The sequence below is a fragment of the Uloborus diversus genome, chromosome 4 (genome assembly GCF_026930045.1).
Source record: "Uloborus diversus isolate 005 chromosome 4, Udiv.v.3.1, whole genome shotgun sequence".
Taxonomy (NCBI): Eukaryota; Metazoa; Arthropoda; class Arachnida; order Araneae; family Uloboridae; genus Uloborus; species Uloborus diversus.
In genome coordinates this window covers 185,399,292-185,419,697 of record NC_072734.1, presented here as the reverse complement: position 1 = coordinate 185,419,697, position 20,406 = coordinate 185,399,292, and the positions used below count along the sequence as shown (strand labels likewise).

Here is a 20,406-nt window from a genome sequence, read left to right as displayed (position 1 = left end):
TTCTTAAAATTGGAATAGAAAAAGAACAAAATCGAATTTTTTGAAAAATTGCTTCAAGGTGCACACTTCCATGCTACAAACTAATTCTGTGCCAAATTTCATGAAAATCAGCCGAAGGGTCTAGGCGCTATGCGCATCACAGAGATACAGACAGACAGAGAGATATCCAGACAGAAAGACTTTCAGCTTTATTATTAGCAAAGATGTGAATAGAACTTTTGTAAAAATATCCCTTGATTGAAATAAAACTGCAATTGAAGCCAGGATAACTTAAGCCATTCCCATTCTAATCATGCCATGTGTAAATAATTCAAGGAAGTAAAGCAATAAAAATATTGTTTATTCAAATATATTTACAAATATATTTAACAAATTTAAAAATAAATAAAATACATTCAATGAAAATACCCTTAAAGTACTATAGTACATAACAGCTATAACACAGAACATATTTCATTGAAAAAGCTGCAGGTAGTTTTTAAATTAGAACACAAAGAGACTTTCTGGAAATGGAGAAGAACATTCCTCCAGCCATTATGAACTTTTTCTGTTTCATTCAAATGCAACTGTTCTTGCTTCTGGAAATAATCAGCTTCGTATAACATTGACATCTCAAACTGTCTCAAAATAAGATTGAGACATATCTCACCTTCAGACGAAAATATGAGTTTTGGTACGACGCACTTTTTGTCTTCTTGTAAGCAATTATACAACCACTCAGCCACTTCAGGAGTGTGGGATCCTTCATTGAAATGCAATATTAATGTCAACACCTTGAGCACAAAAGAAGCGGTTAGATGGTAGTGTTCCTCGGCGACATTCTTATTTAATAATGGAACCCAGTGTAATGTGATTTTCTGAAGAAGCAACAGACACTGTTTAGTGTATAACATTTCTTCAGAAATGTCCGAATTTGAGCATTTTGATTTTTCCAATAACTTGGTGCCCAAGTCATAAATTTGTATCATGTGATCGAAAGATAAACTAGATGTGTAAATTGTGACATGCACTTTGAAGTTCTTCACAAAGTCCAAGACAGATTTCAGTGTAGTAAGATAAATTCTTAAATATTCAGCATCTAAGAGCCTGAAACAGAATTAATAAGATGGCAACAGTTAAAAATTTTAAATCATTGAGATAATATTTCCGATCATTTCTATACAATTAAAATCACGAGAAATACGCAGACGACAATCTATTATGATTTATCTTTCTTATTGTTGCATTAATAAAGCTATTTTTATTCACAAAAAAAAAAAAAAAAAAAAATCAACACCTTTTGGAGTGACTGGCGTCAAAATTGAACCAAAGCCTGTTTACATATGGATTCACATATATTCCAAATTTCAACCAGAACGTAGCATTACTTCTTGAGATAGGGCACTCACAATGGAAAAAAAGAACGGGCGATTGCGCTACCCCCCTTTTTAGCTGTTGACACCAAAATAAAATCAGCTCTTATACCCACTAAGGGCTACTTGTCAAAAAATTTTTGTTTGATTCCCTTCGTTATTTTTTGAGATACAGCAGTCAAAATTGACGACAAAAAACTTTCCATAACTCAACCCCCGTTTGAGCTATTGACACCAAAATGGAATCAGCACCTGCTCCTGTTAGGGGCAACATATGGACCAAATTTTGTTTGATTCCGCCAGTTACTTCCTGAGGAATAGCAAGCACGCGTAATTCAAAAAACGTCCCATTGCTCCACCCCCCTTGGAGGAATTCGCGCCAAAAACCAATGGGCACAAGTTCACATAGGGGCACATATGTGTACCAAATTTCGTTCAATTTCATGTGGTAGTTTTTCTGTAGAGCAGCCACAAAAAACTGGTCACACACAGACGTGACACACATACACACACACACAGAGACAGACAGACATTTTCTAAAAATAGTCGAAATGGACTCAGCACACCTCAAAACGTTCGAATCCGTCAAAATTCGAAATTCGAAAATTTGCACGAATCCAATACTTTTTTCTATATATTAGATATAGAAGAAAGGAAAAAGACAATGTTACACAATTACAGACAGGGGTGCCGACTCTGGGGGTGCTACGGTGCTCGAGCACCTCCTAAAATATTTGTGGTAATGGCGGGCACCGCCAGCAAGCAGAAAATATAGGCCAAACGAAAAGGGATAATGTTTTAAATATTTAATTAAGCTTAACAAAAAGAACAAATTACTGCTGTATTTGGGTCATTCCGGTGAACATGGTACATTTCAGTTTTCAAAACTTTTTTTTTTCAAAGTCATCTAATCCAACAAAAATTAATGTCAAATAATAGCAAAAGGGTTTAATTTATCTGAACTATGAAAATTAATTAGCTCAACTTGGTATTAATATCCAATTTTCTCAGTTCTTTTATCAGAAATGAAGGATTTTTTCCACTCTGTTACACATTTAAAAACAACAACAAATTCAAAAATTTTCAATTATTTTTTGAATATTTTTGTTTAATATAAACAAATGGAACATACAAATGCTTAAAATGTTATTATAAAAGGCACATTTAAGTTTTATTGCTAATTATCTTACTCAAAAATACAAAATTAAAAAAAATCATTTTCAAAAGTTAGATTATTATATGAAACAAACTTGAAAAAAGATTGAAGTTGGATTATTCTAGTTAGTAATTGTGTAGTTCTATGCAAATTGACCTTTAAATTAAATATTTAAAAAAAAATTACAATCAAATCAGTTAAAATATTCCTGCAACAGAGAGGACACTATTATTGAAGATAGAAGTAATCTCTATGTTTAAGCATAGAAAATAGATAAACAATGTTTCATTTTTTTAAATTTTGTATTTAATTCAATTTTTCTATAAATTTGTTAAGCTAAGCTTTTTGAAAAACATCAATAGCATATGTGACTTGTTTACAATTTCCATAAATATTGTCCACTCTGTTACACAAGAAGTGCAACAGAGTGGACAAATAAGTAGTTAAAATTTTTTTCTACACCTAAACATAAAATAACAGTTAAAATAGTAATGCAAAAGCAAAGAGTAACTCTAAAATTACTACTTTATGCATAATTCAGATTTTTAAAAAAATTTTAATTAGTAAAATTAATGTAACATAGTGTATATTTTGTTACTCAAATTTACTATCAGAGACAAAGAATGAATCTTACCTTGCTTATAGACTGTTGAATCCACTAGGGTTAGCTAAACATGGAGTTTTTACCATGTGGTCATCTCAAAAGTATTGCTAGTTTTTTTGTAAAAATATTTTTTTATTCTTTAATAACCGTAACAGAGTGGAGATTTCAGAATTTGTAAACTGTAAGGTGTTATGTGAGATACATATGAACGTACATATATACATACACACAGATGTCACGAGAAAACTCGTTGTAATTAACTCGGGGATCGTCAAAATGGATATTTCGGGTGTCTATATGTTCTTAGGCATATATCCACGTGTGGTCGGGTTGGGGGGAAAAAACAAACAATATTCATTCGGGGGCGAGCAAAATGGAAATAAAGGCGGATTTTTGAGTGAATTTTTTTTTTTTTTTGCGAAAACAATACTTTCTTTACTATGTAAAAGAAGGTAAAAAGAGGCACTCACCTTGCTTTTTTAAGAATACTGAGAAGCATCAACAAAAATTCATGAGGGAATGATATGTACATTGAAATTTTATCACTTGAAGATGAACTCTGATCTGCTGTGGGATCAGAATTTGTCTTCTTTTGGAAAGTGCACTTGTTGTGAACAGTAATCCACAGCTTTTTCACCAGTAAACATATATTCTTTAAAATGTCTACATCTGATAAATTTCTGCAGAAAAATAAAACAGAAAGTTAAGGTTTAAGAAAGAGTACAATGTATAAAAACTACAATTATTAACATATAATTCCATTTATGAAAAAAATTTAAATGCAATCGTTTGTTTTATACGTAAGGGTTCCCAACATTTCAGACAAAGAAATGAACAAAAGAGGACTTAGGAAGACCATTTATGCTTCAAAATTAAAATCTGGTGTAAAACCCACACTACTTCCTTTTAAGTCCAAAAAATAACTCGTTTTTTAAATAATTTTAAAGAATGGGTGTGTGTACTCATGTAGAAGCGTTGGAAGTAATACTTCTTTAATGAATAGCTTTTTAGACATTTTTCACACACATAAAAGTAAACATAGAGAATTTTACTTTCAAATAGTGATGCTTTTATTAGCGTCTGTGATCTAAAATTGCATAAAACAGTTAAAAACGTGTATATGGAACAAAAATACAATCTAATAGTGCCTAAAAAAGTGAGCAAGAAATAAATAATTACACCCCTGGAACCAAGGCAAAATGTGTTTTACACAGTTTCACTTTCTAAATTTCTAATATTTTTCTGTAATTTTGCAATCAAGAGCAATTAATTACACCCTTCAAATAATCCACAAATGTCACACACTATAGTAACAATAAACACATCTTAAATTTTCAGGATTCTTCTTTAAAATCGGTGTGAAAAATATATTAAAAGTGAAATGATCTGCAAAAAAAAACTGAAACGCAATATATAAGTAAAAGAATTTGTTTAATGTATGAATAAAGCGAGAATACATTTTATGAAAGGTTAGAATTTTAGGCCTTAGTGCCATTTGAAAAAAAAAGCAACTTTCTGTCGCAGCAGATTTCTGGCCTAAAGGTCATCCTTATTTAGGATATAGATTTTACCTTTCTTTTGCCTACTGACCTTATTTTACCTTGCAGTACGGGTTCCCAGCACTCCTACAAATACCTCGGGAGAGAGAACTGCAACACTCCCAGAGTGGGCGCCCCTGAGTATTTGTATATGTTTCCATTTACTCATTTTGCTTAGGGAATTTTTGTCAATTTTTTAGCATTTAAAACAAAAATACCTCAACAATATTTTACTATTTTTACAATTTTTAAAAAGTAACTTGATAACTTGAAAAAATAGCAATTCAATGTTTACACTTGCAAACAATACAGAATGGAAAAGCAGGAGAAATAAAACGAAAAAGCAGGATAAATATTATTCTTGAAACCAAATCACTGTTAGTACAAAAGTGATAATTTTCATGTTCTTAGACATAAATCACAATAAAAAAAATTCATTCATGAAAGATAATATTTTCATTTAAAAGTTCATAGTTTTTTTTAAAAGTTAATTTAAAAATTAAAAACTAAACACTGATTTATGCTACTTTTGCCACTTAAGATTAATCAAAACATTATTTGAAAAAATTTTCTTCTAGCGATTGATTAAAGAGAGAAATTTTAAACACAACAAAGAATAAATCTTTACTAATAATAAAGTTGAAAGTCTCTCTGTCTGGATCTCTCTCTCACTCTGGAAATCTGTCAAAATCTCTGTGATGTGCATAGCACCTGGACTGTTCATCCAATTTTTATGAAATTTGGCACAAAATTAGTTTGTAGCATGGGGGTGTGCACCTTGAAGCGATTTTTCGAAAATTTGATCTTGTTCTTTTATTATTCCAATTTTAAGAACATTTTCCGGAGCAAAATTATCATAAGATGGACGAGTAAATTATCAAGTTATCATAACGTGGAACCGTAACATGGGCAAGCCAATTGGCGAGAAATTCACCATACATTATTTGTTTGTAAATATACCAGGCGAACCAAAAGACCTTTTAATTTTCTACTACGGGCAAAGCCGTGCGGGTATTATTTTATTTATATACTACTAGTACATAAATAAAATAAATAGTTATAATTAACATTCGTACATGGTCATAAGAAACAAATAAATAAAAAATATATATTTGTTATTAAAATAGCAGCTAGCTAAATCCTGGGGAAAAAAAAAAAAAGAATTTTTTTCAAAAATATACAGCCTAAAATTTTGATGCAACAAATATCTGATTCCTTTGCTTTAACAGTCATTAGGTTTTCTAAATTTCACTAAAATGATTGCAAAATTAAAAAGACTGTACTCTTGACAAGCCAAGGACGCATCCAGAAATTTTCAAGGGAGGGGCGATAGAATTTTATTACTTACTTTTTACTATGTATACCAATTTAAAAATATTAATCACAAAGGTTTTGAACTTTAATTCCAAAACAGCCCCAAACCGAAACCTTCCTTCTTCCAACATCAATGAAGCTCGTCTAAATTTGCGTTTTTTGAACTTCATTTTTGAAAAATTACCGGTAGAGAGTCCCTCAAGGGAGGGGCGGTCGCCCTCCCATCGCCCCTTCCTTGTATCCATCCCTGTGACAATCACTTTTTAATTTTGTAAAAGCAGAAGAAATTTTCTCTGTTAGCAGGAAGCAAAATATTGAACATGAAAGCAAGAGCCTCCTGTCTGAAACAGGAGAGTTGGCAAATCTAAACATTTAAGGTTGAATTATTTTAGCAAGAACACTCATCACAGCCGAAGTAAAAATACATACGTACATTGCTCAAAGTTACATCATCATGCCAAAATCTGTGCAATTTGCTACTCATTTTAAAATACCATAGACATCATTTTTCATTGCTGAAAAATTAAATTCATTTTACTTACATTGTTTCGATTATTCCATGAAGCCACGAAATTAAATTGCTCTGGCAAAGTATCCTAGCAGAAGATCCAATCAGTACTGCTGATTGCAGAAAGCCAAGTAGTGCAATCTGAAAGTTTTGAAAGAAAAAAAAATAAAAAGTGAGCTGCACTTAGCAACAATTTCTAATTAACTTCACAATATTTATTCGTAAATAAATTTTAAAAATTAAAAAACAATGGGTCTTACCTTTTCCTGTTGTGTTGAAAGAGAACTATTGTAATGTGACAAAACAGTGCTAACTATGTGACGCTTTTCACAAACGTGAAAATCTAAACTTGAACGCAAACCTTCTGCAAGAAGATTTAAGAGCCACATTCTTTGAATTCGGTGCTAAAAGGCCAAAATGAATAAATTCACAAACTAATAATAAAAGCTACAAAGTAGATATCAGTCGATTAAAAAAAAACATTTACTACCACATAAAGATTACATTTTTGTTGGAACTGAATAATTATAATGTAAAATGTACTAAATAAGAAATTTGAATACAGGAAAAATACAATAAATAGATTAATATTTGTTTTTAGTCATTCTAATAGCACATTGCAGCTTTAGATGCCGAAAAGTACTCATGACAACTGTTTCTCTAGCACATTGAGCAAGATATTGAAATGCCGCTGAAATCCATACGTGAGAACAAAAGAACTATCAATAAATATAGATTTTAATTAAGAAAAAAAATGCTCCATTAATGAAAGTAAATGATCAAATTGTAATACTTTCACGGAACAAAATGAAATTATGATATTAATACTATATTACTTTTCTCCTTCAAACGAAAAAGTAGACTACCTGAATTACTAATAGGAGGACCCACATTTTAAGAGGCTGTAGGCACATGTGTATTTTAAATTGATAGACTGGCTCATTTTGAGCAAATAATAATAAGAAAACGAATAAATGCACACACACGCAATATATAAGTTTGTGTGTGGGTATATACAAATGTATCAAGGTCCACCAAATACTGCCCACTTAAAAAAAATATCTTAGTGACTGTTTATTTTCAGAAGAATCTTTCAGAAGCGAAGTTACACTGAATTTTCTTATAAAAGCTCTGGGAAATAAAATGTCTTCCATCAGGCCCGGATCTATACAGTTTTGTGCCTCCCTGCAACAAAATCTCAACCCGCCCCTCCATAGAGGCCAGCAGCGTATATCTGCAACATTAATGGGTCTTAGTGCTAGTTTTTTTTTTCTTTTCAATTTCTTGGGCAGTTGGGCCTCTTATGGACGTTGGCCCCCCTACAATGGTATGCAGATCCGGGCCTGTCTACCATCTTAAAATGTTTGCCTGGCTGCTAAGATTTTTAATTTTTGTTGGTCTCTGTATAGATGACACTTTGACTGCCATGGCTATCTTGCATGAAAGCCAGTAATGTTTCCAATGGGACAAGATGGGACAGCCCATGTCCCAATAGTTGTCTTGTGGTGAACATTTGCAATTTTGCTTCAAAACATAACAAATATAAAATATTTTTAATCTCAAAAGAGTTGTGCAAAATTTAAAAGTTTAACAAGGTAGCAGAAATACCAATGCAGTTCTAGACATTGAAAATACTAGAATATGCTTTACAATGAGATAGCAAAAAAAAAAAAAAAAAAAATTAATTAAAACTTGTGCTACCAATTTAAAAAAAAGTTTGTTTTTTTTTTTAAGTTAGTATTTCTAAATTTAAATTCTAGGTCAAGAAACTCTTACCATATTATTGTTTGTAAGCACATTTTGTCTTTTCAAAAAACCAGCAAAATGTTAGTTGTTATGAGAAAATGGTAGAAAGAGGCTTTAGAATCAGGTTTATAAACCACAAAGTAATGAGTTACTATTAATATTTTAATATTTAAGCTAATTAAGTTCAGCAACAAGGGATGGGGAGGGGGAAGATAGGAGATAAATTATGAATATTAAAATGGACTACGGAAATGAAGGAAGTTTAAATGATACCTCAATTTCAATGCTGTTAAACAAAGTGAAGAATTCAGGAACTTGTCCAATGTCTAAAGCTGGCTTGCACATAATGAATTTATAAAGAGGCTTGTATAAATTACTCTCTGGAAAATAAAAGAAGAAAAGAGATTAGCAATAATGTACCTAAAACGCAGAATTAGAAAAATTTTACATTACAATACAATCATCAGGGTGGAGCAAAATTTTTTTTCTTTATTTTTGAGTTGCTACAGTGAGGAAAAGTAACGATTGTTGAATACTTAAATAGATAAATAAATAAAATATTGCAATAGGACAATATCTTTCAACTGCAAAAGGAGCCTGAAAATTCTAAAAAATGAAGAACTTCACTTTCTTTATGATTTGCAGTTGTTAAAAGATTAACAGTATACAGTAGAGGTAAAATAAAAGCATGCAGTAGCAAAAGAATTTTCAATTTACTGAATTCCGGATAAAATAAATAGCAAGATAGCAAACATGCGAGTAACAAAAAAAATATCTTAAGCAATATGCTACAGAAACATAAAAACCATGATTTTTATTTTGGATGTAGTATTTAGCCAAAGAGCTGAACTTGGTACATTTTGGCACTCCCCCACCCCCCACCCCCTTTACATCTTGAAATTTTAAAATTCAAGGTTTATAATTATATTTTCCTACATTTTTAAGGCTTTGGAAATGAAATTTGTTTTTTCAAATACTTTTATTTTTTTTTAGTGGTAAATTGTACAAATTTTCAGAAACACTAAGCTATATCTTGTTTTGCTTACAGCTAAATCCAACACTGGATTCAATTGGATAATAACTTCCAATCGTGCAACAAGCCGGAAAATTTAAAAAAATGAGAAATGTAAACTTTTTTTTTTGGTGATTTTTTTACATTTTTGCTTTAAATTTTTCAAAAATGCTATAGTATGGAAAATTAGCTTATGGTGAAGACTTACAAAAAAAAAAAAAAAAAAACTAATAATAACTGCCGATTCCACAACAAGCCCACCCCAATGATCATGCTGACTTGACACTGCATGTTCAGATACAGTTATCTATTTTTTTTTCTAATAAACGTGCTCCAACGCATCCTCCAACAGTTATTAGTCTTATGCTGTTATTTGTTCCGTTTTGATTAACATTATAATTCACAATCTATGCTTCATCAGCATTAATAACTTTTAAAATAATACACAGCTGCAAAATCAGTTTCTGACTATTTTTTAAAACAAATTGAACAAACATTCTTTATTGCAATATTTTCATAAAATTTAATAATCTACAAACATTGTTCTGCAAAGTTATTAATTTACAAAGGTTATTTTAACAACTTTTGAATGATTTAAATCAGTGGCGGCTTGGGGGAAGGGCTGGAGGGTGCCTGTGCCCCTCACTATTTTCAGACAATGATTTATATTTTTATTTATCCCCCCCCCCCCTCTTTTTGTGCGCGTACATGCTTGAAATTAAAAAAAAAAAGGATTGCAGTCTTTTCCTGCGTATAACCTGCGGATTATCTGTTAATCAAGTGTAAAGTTAATGAGGTACGGATTATACTCTGCCGCGGATTATCTGTTCTTTTCCCCCTCAACACCAATGCATTGAACCCCAATATTTACAGCAGGATTCGCAGAGGGCCGTTGCCCTGCCTCTATGCTGTTTATTTTACATAGCTTGAATGTTCAGGCTATGTAAAATAAACAACATACAGTAAGGGAAGAAGCCTTCATTTGCACAAGGTTCGACTGTTTGCTCCTTTCTTGACTCTTTGCCTTGAAGTAATTAGTGTACGATAATGATTATTTAGACTTTAAAATGAATTTAATTTTATCTATTTAACACAAATAATTATTTTTAAAAAGTTCAAATATTAAAAAAATATTTAAAAAAAAATATTTTTTCTTTGGGGGGGGGGGGGAGGATGTGAGTGCACAAATGATCTGGCCCCCTCTCACTTTTTCAAGCCATGAGCCGCCACTGATTTAAATAATTATTTAACATGACACACACACACACAAAACGTTTTTCTATTCAAAAATAATCCTACATACCTGGTTTAGTGAAAATATCAGCCACCTTCGCTAAAAACAGAGTAATAATGCTCGGTATCCTAGGATTGGACGAAGTTAGAGAATTTCTCACGCTGTCCAATAAACAAAGCCAAATACCCTTCTCCACGAAAACGTGCACCTTCTAAGTGCTGATAAAATTGAGAAAGACAGTAGTATCCCATAGCTCTAGTTTTTGGATCAAAACTGCTGAGTGATATAAATATAAGCATCAGAACTTTTGAATTCACAAAACTGAAAATATGGACAAAGGATCCTAAAAAAAAGATTGCTTTTAGATACAAGAAATATACTTTTGACTTTAAAAAGAATGCAGGAGAAAATGCAAAAAAAAAAAAAAAAAAAAAAAATATTATCACAGAAAAAGACATTCACTTGAAAGATTAAACATAAATTAAATTTAACTTGGAAGAAGAATATATTTACAGATCCTTTCTATGCAGTGTAGTGCATAGCTGCAAAAATAGGTATTCTACTCCCCCCCCCCCCCCCCACAAAAAAAAAAAAAAAAAAAAATCGGAAAAATTCATATCAAACTTGCCAGCTTTTGGAGATGGGGACCAATAAAACTTCTATATAAACCACCTCTCATCAGACTGAAAGTTTGCTTAAATTAGATTAAAATGGCCCAAAACAACAGATTAAGATGGCCAATAAATACGAGGGCTACAGGTTAGTAAGGCTCAAACATTTTATAATTAAATTAACTCATATAATCAACGAAACTTTAAATAAGGCCAAAAAATAAGTTTGAAACCGCAAAATTTAAGTATCGAATATACTCGCGTTATAAGTCAAGAAATTTACTGCAAAAAATGACGTTTTAAGTTAGATGGTCGACTTATTCGCGGGCAGAATTTCCGAAAATTTTTCGCTCAACAATTCTTAGAAAAAAGCACTTGAAAAACGTGAACATTTTAATAATCTAACACTTTGCATAATCAATAGCCCGAAAGCTTTCAATTTTTTTTGAATTAAAGTAACAATTTACTCTGCAACACATTTTTAATGCAAGAAGACATTTCATTCCAAATTAATATTGACCCACAAACATTGACAAAACAATTGACAGAAGTCAGTTTGAAGTTTAGGACAGCTAAAAAAAAAAAAAAAATCTGCAACATGATTTTCAAGCTTAAAATATAGCAAGCAAATTTTCAGTCTTTATTACCAATTAATTTCCAAAAGCTAAATATTGCCTTAAACATTTAAATTTTTCAATAAAACTACTGTTGTTAGTATGAATTTCAAAAAAAAAAAAAAAAAATGCAACTAGAATTTGGATGCATGGGGAAACAATTATATTTAAACATTAAAAGCCATTATATAATCTGCATATGAGAGAAAATTTGAAACTTTGATCCCTAAAATTTCAACTTGTGCAATGCAAGTCACATTTTGGCTATAACACTGAGCAATATGAGACAATTGTTGGGAATTGTTGTACAGCTTTAAAAATATGGAAAAAGAATCACTGATGAACATGACATACCTGGAGATAATAAATTTGAAAACAAAGGTAGAATAAAACGCAAGTCATATATTTTCTCAGGGTGCACATTCTCATCGTACATAGAGCCAAAAGTATGAACAGAAGGCTGAAATACGTAAAAGAAAGTTTACTTGCCAAAAAATTAAGACATTCAATTTCAACAAACATATCACATAATTTACACATGTTTAGCAATCAATTTTACTAATCTTCAAGTTTTTTTTTTTTTTTTTTTTAGCCATTGGATTACTAAACAAGTAAAATAAGAAAGAAAAAAAAGACTTTAGAATACCATAATTGGTGCATACATTTTTTAATGATTCAATTCTATAAAAATCTAATTTTGAAGTTTTTTTTTTTTTACATACAACTTAAGAGTTTTTTTTTTTAACTTCTACAATATATAAATTTGATATGTTTTCTGTTACATAATGTATTAAACACACCATCGCCTCAGAGCAACAGTAAGCCATTTAATTCCAGGAATAACAGTAAGATATCCTTCTATTGATCTGAGGTGACGACATGAAAAATAGCCCTCAAAGCTAAACATGAAATATTGACTTTTGTTAAACACAAGTTTTGCTTGAAGAAACTTCAATAATAAACTCAAGTTTAAATAAATGCTTACCATTATATCTAGTTCAAGAGGATAATGTAAAATTGTATAGTCGATTTTTTGACGAAATAAATATGCCCAGAACATCCTGCAGTTTTTGGTTGCTTCCACAAATACATGTTCCCTGCATTCATCACCGAGTAATGTGTGATAGCTGATTTTCCCCCCACAAAAAAGGCCTATAATTGGAAACCGACAACTTAAAACTTTTTTTAATATCTTGAATACATTAATTAAGACATTAAAAATGTAGAGACATAATATTAAACTTAGAATTTTTGTAAAAGAATTATTTATAATACCTATATTTGCTCATATCTATTTCATTATCAGACAATAATTTAATCATGCACCAGCAATTTTTGATCTAAAAAAGAAATAACATTGTTATAAATAGTGGGAAAATCTTTTAACAAATAATTATTTCAGAAGATATTAAATCACAATAGTACAATCAGGATAGAAATGAATTCTCTATGGTTCCAATCAATTATATAGATGAAAGCTTAAATATGGGATGAAACATAGAAATATCTTTCTCAAAGCAAACAAAAAAGCATATAAAAAGTATATAAGGCCAAAAAAAAATTAAGAGATCTGTCAAGTTACAGAAAAACTAACACATGAATGAAAAATGGGGTGCTTGTAAAAAATAGGAATAAATTGTTGAATGCAAAAATATTCTTTACCAAAAATACAAAGCTACCCAACATATGAGGAAAAAATAAAAAAATGACTAAATAACTAAATAAATAAATGAAATAACAATTACAATTAAAATTTTGCTTTTGTGACAACACATGTAACGATTCTGAGGCTCTAAGCACATGTATCCCAATTCGTAAAAAAAAATTAAAAATTCGGACGGAGGACCCTCCAGAAAAAATTATTCAAATTCACTCGGGATTTCAAATAAATAACAATTAATAGTGCAGTCATGGGATCTACAAAATTTGCCTCATTTCAAGTTGAAGATAGGTGTGACAATGTGGAACAAGGCTGACCAAGTAGCTTAATAGAAACCTGGAAATATGGGTGCAAGCTTGGTGATGTATTCAAGACGGAAAATATTTTGAGCTCCCCCCCACATACATGCTAAAGGAAAACTCTACATATCGTCGCCTCAGAGCAACACTAAGACATCTAATCTCAGGAATAACACTAAGATATCCTACTGTCGCACTGAGGCGACAATATATAAATGTTGTTGATTTTAACTTCGCCAGTTTTGGAATTTGTGCTTCATTTGAATTTAAAGCTTTTGACTTTTGTAACAATATGAACCTAGTTTTAAGTGTAGTATTTAATTCAAGCGTTTTTATTTTGTGTGTGTGTCATTTCCACTTTGAATGATCAAAAATAGCAAGTGAAAAAGCTGAATTTTCGAATAGAGACAAAATGAGATTAATTCAAAAAACCAGCAAGAGAAGCAAGAAACTACGCAGTCAGCAATGCAGTGAGTTGGCAGTATAACAAAGATACCTAAAAAGAGTGAAAGGGCATGAGTCTAAAAGTCACACCTCCAAAAGCATGTTTCAAACAAAACAATCCCATGGCAGAAAATCGAGATAATTTCGATGTAAATTTGTGGTTATGGAACGGTGCAGTAATTAAAGCATATACAGTAAACTCCCCGTTATCAGCGGTCGTATTATCCGGGGTTTGAATTATCTGCAGGTCTTTTCACATTTTTTTTTTAAACTTATGATTGTGTTATTGTTCACTTTTAGATTTTACACATATTTTTTATGCTCAATGTTAGTAGATGTAATGTAGAAATGTTTTTAGTTATAATTGAAATGTATGTGTGAGTGTTGTTAATATTTTTTAGCTATTGTATACAGATACACTAAGCATTGATTTTGACCTATTATTCGGATTATCGGGGGTTACTGTGCCACCCTATTCTGCAGATAATTGGGAGTTTACTGTGTTTCAACTACCCAATTTTTCTTCTTTTTTATTAAGTAAGAACTGAAGGAAAGTAATTGAATTTCTTTCCGTCCCATCCTCAGATTTGGAAGTTTTGTCAGGATGGAAATCCGTCCAGAGACGGAAGGTATTACATCCCATGCCTGGAAATATAATAGGACTCGACCGATGCATCGGCCTGGTCGATGCATCGGCGCCGATGGTTCAACAATTTAGCCATCGGCATCGGCGGCCGATGCTAACTTGCGGGAAACATCGGCCCATCGGCCTTAAAAAACATCGAAAAGCCGATGGAATTGGCCGATGTTTTTGAAAAAAAAAAAAAGGACCTTTGCTGTTTTACTTTTTAATACAAAGTAAATGGAGTTGTTGTTTTCATATAAAATTATTTACTTAAATTTCAGTATGAATTTCTATTTTTAGTCATCCCTAGAAGAGTTTTTAATATTACATTCAGGTACCAAACAAGTTAATTATTGCGTTGTTTCTTGCAGCAGGATGTACGTATGTATCTGTCATAAGTCATAACTCTAAAATGATAATCTGTAGAAGCATAGCTGCCAACCTCAAGATAAAAAAAATAGGAGCAATGAAGGGAAAAAATAGGAGCAACGAGGGAGGAGCAAGAAATCGTGGCCTTTGCTAAGTCTTCCTTCTGTACCACAAGCTTCTATAAGTTTTAAACACCATTATTATGCTTTTCTGAATTTTCATGTTTGATTTTCAGCAAAGCTACAACCAAGAATTAAAATGAAATTATTTTACCAAAAAAAAAAAAAAAAAAAAAGCATCGTTACGTAGCTACATATTGAAAAGTAAAAAAACATGACTGTTTCATTTAATAAAACTGCACCCTCTTTTTAAATATTTTTTAATGCATATACGTGTATTAAAAATGCATTGCATAAGAACATATTGAAGAATAAAATACACGATTTACTTCTCGTGCTTGGAAGTAGAGCTCTTATGTAACTTCATAGTAAAGATCAATTCTCAGGAATTTTCCAAGTGACCACTAGACCCCAAAATTTTAGTGCCCAACACTATCGCTAAATTTTGAAATACAAACGGGGGGGGGGGGGGGGGGGGTTTAACAACTTTCATAAATAAATTAATGAATAGGACTTTGCACATTCTAAAAGAGTATTATTCAATACTTTTTTTACATATGGAAAATTTAAGTTAAAATAGGTTTCTGATCCTTTCTGCAAAAAGAATAAATAAATGAGAAGTCAACAGGAAACGGCAGTTCAAATGAAATAGCTTCTACAAAGCCTCCAAGACAATGAGGATCAAATACAGATAAAATTTCCCTTTAAAAAAACATATTTTTTTTCTTTTTTTTTTTGCATTGTATGTCTATTTTTAATAGTTTGTATTGAGATAAATATACAATTCTATTTTCGGAAACTTAGGCAATTAATAGTCTCGTCTACTTACATTTTGCGGATGACCAAACATGGCGACTACGAAAAAAATAGGGTAATAGATTTTCGAATTAGTTGCAAAAAAGTAACTATAAATAATTAATAATCCTTCAAAACTATAATTTAGACGAAATAATCAGTATTTTAGTAGATTAGCATCTAAACCAATGAGGATAAAATAATATTCTGAAAAAAAAAATTTTTGCATATTTCAAGAAAATAATTAAGAATTTTCTGAAAAAAAAGGCCCATTTTGAATTATTTTCAATAGTTTGCATTGCAAAATGCATCTTATTCCGTTTTTGGAAACTAGGTCACTAAAAGAGACTTAAGTGCTTAAATCTCACAAAATGACCAAATATGGCGTCTAAGTCAAAAATTAGGATAGAAATGTTTGAACTTGTTCCATACAAATAACTTAAAATCCTCATGAAACTACAATTTAATTGCGAATATTTAGCACAATAACTTCCAAAGCAGTGAGGATAAGATGAAATTTTAAATAGTATGATTTTTTTCATTTCTCAAGAAAATTATTTAAAATATTTTTTAAAAATGTAGCACATTTCACTTTACTTTAACGATTTTTCAGTTAAGAAAAACACCCAAATCTGCTCTGTCTTTGAAAACTTATGCACTTAGCATCGTCGACTTCTATCTTGTGAATGACCAAACATGGCGGCGACGTTTTACACGCGTGCAGCTGAAATGCTCGATCAAAAACTGATGTTCTCCAATCGTCGCTCTCCTCAGTGTTTATCCTGATACTAATGCTTCCAAAGCATCAAATTGTCTTATCTTTTGTTGAGCTTGTACATAATTCCTGCCTTCATGGATAAGGAAATTTCATCTGAAAAAAAAGTGAAGAAAAGTCGAAAAATCGGAGTTTTTTGGAATAAATCGGATTTTCGGAGTACGCAATAAAAATCGGAGAAACTCCGGGAAAAACGGAGCACTTGGCAGCTCTGGTAGAAGGTTAAAGTTTCGTATGTGGGATCTGCGGACGTTCCAGTTGTGCACTTCCCTTTTTAGCCTACTTTCCCAGTAAAAGTCAAAAAAAGAAGAAAAAAGCATGAAAGATGGCTTAATGCATCTTAAAAATATCCCGAAAAACAAAAAAAAGTCAAAAATAAATAAAATAATTAAATAAATATCGAAAAATTAAAAATTGGAAAGTAGGGTATTGAGATGGTTAAAAATGTCTGTCGGTCTGTCTGTCTGTCGGTCTGTCTGTCTGTCTCTCCCCCCCCCCTAATAACTTTTGAATGAATAGTCCGATTCGAACAAACTTTTTTTTGTTCGAAAGATCTCGGCAAGGACACTTCATTCCCATATTTCGCTTTTTGGTTTGAACTATTTTTTGTTCAATTTTGAACAGTTCAAAAAAACTTAACATTAGCTCCTACGGGGAAATTCAAGGCAATTCTGAACTGTGAGGCGAATTTGCTTCAAACAAACTTTGTAGGAAAAAGCTTTTGATGAAAAACTTGTATATAAAATATCTTTTTGATTTGAACAATTTTCTGTTCAATTTTGAACAGTTCGAATCCCTTAACATTAGCGCCTACGGGGAAACTGAAAGTCAATGTAGATTCCGTACTTGAAGGCGGATTTACTTCAAACAAATTTTGTTGGAAATAGCTCTTGACGCCGAAGTCCAGACTCCGACTCCGAGAATTAAGGGGCACCTGAATCCGAATCCGACTCCTGTGCCCGACAGTTAATCGGACTCCGACTCCCCGACTTCGACTATGACTTCCTAGCTTTGGCAAAAATTTATACACGGACAAATGACTGACTCCGATTCTTGGATATTCGACTCCGACTCCTTCATCCCAAAATTAGATTGACTCCGACTCCGACGCTATGGTTTTAACTGTGAAATAATTATTGTTGATGTGATTTGTTTTTATTTTAACGCTAAAGTTTTTATTTAGGTATTCAGTTTTCGGTGAATAAACTCGAAGTCATTTATGTTTCTACATAAAGATACGCGCAGACGATTTTTTTTTTTTTTTTTTGACAATGAAAAGTGTTTCTTTACGTTGACATTTTATTGTTTTTATTTATCTTGATAAGTGCATTAATTCATTTAAAAAATTATTTTTGGCAACAGGGGAAAAAGAAACGATTTTTTTTTGATAGGATGTATTTATTTTATTGAGCTTATTAATTTTTATTATTTTTTTTTTCGTTTTGAAAGCTGTTGAAGAATTTTTTTTAAATGGAAAAAAGTGTATTAGCTGCTTTGTTTAAAAGTTGCTGCTATTTTATTTGTTCGTTTTGTTTTTTTTTCTTTTTTTTTACGCATCTAATTTTTTTAGATGAGTGAGGAATATTTTATTCCTAGAAAGTAGCTTAAACTATTGGAAAAATATGTTTGAAACAATTTGCGATTTTAGCTATTTTGAGAACATTGATCAGGTACTAGAAAGTAGTATGGGTATACGGGAAAGTAGGCTCGTCTAGTTCTAGACAGAACTTCTTGTTGTTTCGATCGGGTGTTCTGAAAAGCCTGTTTACTCATTTTTTGTGGCTATTAATTACTTATTTCAATGCAAAACTAATATAGCATCTCAGACTGACGATCATTTGGTGATATATTGCCGAATTGGAGACTATGGAAACAAATATGAGATGACGAAACCGATTTCGTTTCATTTTGCGAGACTCCCGTTGAACCGTCGGTAATTTTTAAGTTTTCGATATTTGTAATATGAATCACAGTAATGCAATCTTTTCTGTATCGCTTCAGCGGAGTTACAAGTTTGGGGCCCGTCGAAATACATTTTGGGGATCACAGAAGTTGTAAAACATTTATCATTCGCATTTTTGTAACTCATTCGGTGGCCCTATGGTTATGGGGCCTCTCGCGCAATTGCAACATTTGCTATATTTTAAATCCGCCATTGCACGTCAAAACAAACTCGGGTGCAAGTTTTGAAATGTTTTCTGCTCAATGTTTATGATTATTTTGAGCTCTATTTTTACGACTATTTTTTGAATTTCCGAGAACACTTGCGTGCCCCTCCTCCCACTCCCTCAATTTCTGAAATTTAACTCTAGTTGTATTTCTGAGTTGTTTAAGACTAACACCATTCATAAATTTGGAGATTTTTTTTTTTCAAACTTTATCTATTGTTTAGAAAGAATTTAGGGCATTAATGTAAGAAATTGATTAAAGACGTTTTGAATGGTGACATAATTCGGAAATCAAAGGGACTTATGAATTTTTTTTTTTCAGAAGTGCTGAAGTAGATTCAGAAACTCTTCCGAGGCGTTGGTGGTACCTGTTCTGTACTAAAAAAATGAGGCAGAGGTTGGGGCCGAAGTGTGATTTACTCCAAAATTAGAGGGTGACCCCCCCTAAACCTACCTCGTCGTTTCAAGTATTTCTTAAATATTTAGCGATTATTTATTTTGGTCTAGAAATGTCATTTTGCGTATTTCTCATACTTGTTTCACCTATATTTTGTAAATTGTCATCTTTTTTGCATCATTAATAGCGATTGATTTTTTTTTCTGTTGTAAGTAACTATTTTTATGTATTCATATAAAATCAATGAATAAGTTATTTTCGTTTTTTATAGAAAAGTTTCAAGGATTTTCTATCATGCAATTTTTTAAATTTCAGAAAATTATTGTTAAATTGACAAATTTAATTTGAACTTGTTTGTAAAGCTTCATAAAAGATTAAACAAATTGTTCAATACTATGCGTGCAAACATCAGATCAAGTAGTATATGTATTCAGTTATTAACTTGGTTGTAAATTTTGAGTTTGTTTATTGTACCTGCGTTTTAAGAACCTTGCTCTTTTCATGGCTATTTTTTTTTTCAGCAAAATGTATGTCACTGTTATAGCTTTTATGAAAAATGCAAACTTTTCTATTCATAAATTTTAAATAAGTATAAAAATATTCCTATTTTGATTTAATATTGTAATTTATCTGTTACCTTTTTTGTTTAATTTGATGACTAAAAAATGTCTACGTGCAATCTTTCCACTTTAATTGCGTAATTTGTTGACGGTTTCATAGTTCTATTCTTATTATATATATTTTTTGAATGATTAAACAACGTAATTTAATTTTTTTTAACAATGTTTAGTGTATCTAAATCCATACATTATTGCAACATTACTGAAATCTTAGTTATATGCTCAATTAAAAAAAAAAACAAATCAATTGGTTATTAAACAGTCTCTTTGTTTTCCTTCCTTCTTTTTTTGTTCTTTCTCTTTCATCATACAGCAGTCAAAAAAGGAGAAGCATAACTACACCCTATACAGATTGTACGTAGTACGATGCAAAAGTTCGGGAACAAGCTGTACAAAATCTTACTCAGAATAGTTCACATTACCGAAGCACATCCACCTTCAAAAGA

General features: G+C 31.3%; 1 protein-coding gene across 1 annotated transcript; it reads right to left on the bottom strand.

The window, feature by feature from the left end:
• Positions 1-434: 434 nt before the first annotated feature.
• LOC129221379 (uncharacterized) lies at positions 435-10,647 on the bottom strand. The gene is made up of 6 exons (XM_054855849.1): positions 10,534-10,647; positions 8,492-8,598; positions 6,733-6,876; positions 6,507-6,613; positions 3,583-3,792; positions 435-1,086 (listed from the first exon to the last, which is right to left on the bottom strand). Exons 2-6 carry the CDS (start codon positions 8,561-8,563, stop codon positions 435-437), a joined length of 1,185 nt encoding a protein of 394 aa, XP_054711824.1. The 5' UTR covers positions 8,564-8,598; positions 10,534-10,647.
• Between the last annotated feature and the right edge of the window lie 9,759 nt (positions 10,648-20,406).

Coding starts and splice junctions, on each gene's coding strand:
- LOC129221379 (XM_054855849.1), bottom strand. CDS start 8,563: ATGTGCAAGCCAGCTTTAGACATTGGACAAGTTCCTGAATTCTTCACT. Junction 6,877..8,491: donor TTAACAGCATTGAAATTGAG/GTATCATTTAAA, acceptor TTGGCCTTTTAG/CACCGAATTCAAAGAATGTG. Junction 3,793..6,506: donor CATGGAATAATCGAAACAAT/GTAAGTAAAATG, acceptor ATTTTTCTGCAG/AAATTTATCAGATGTAGACA.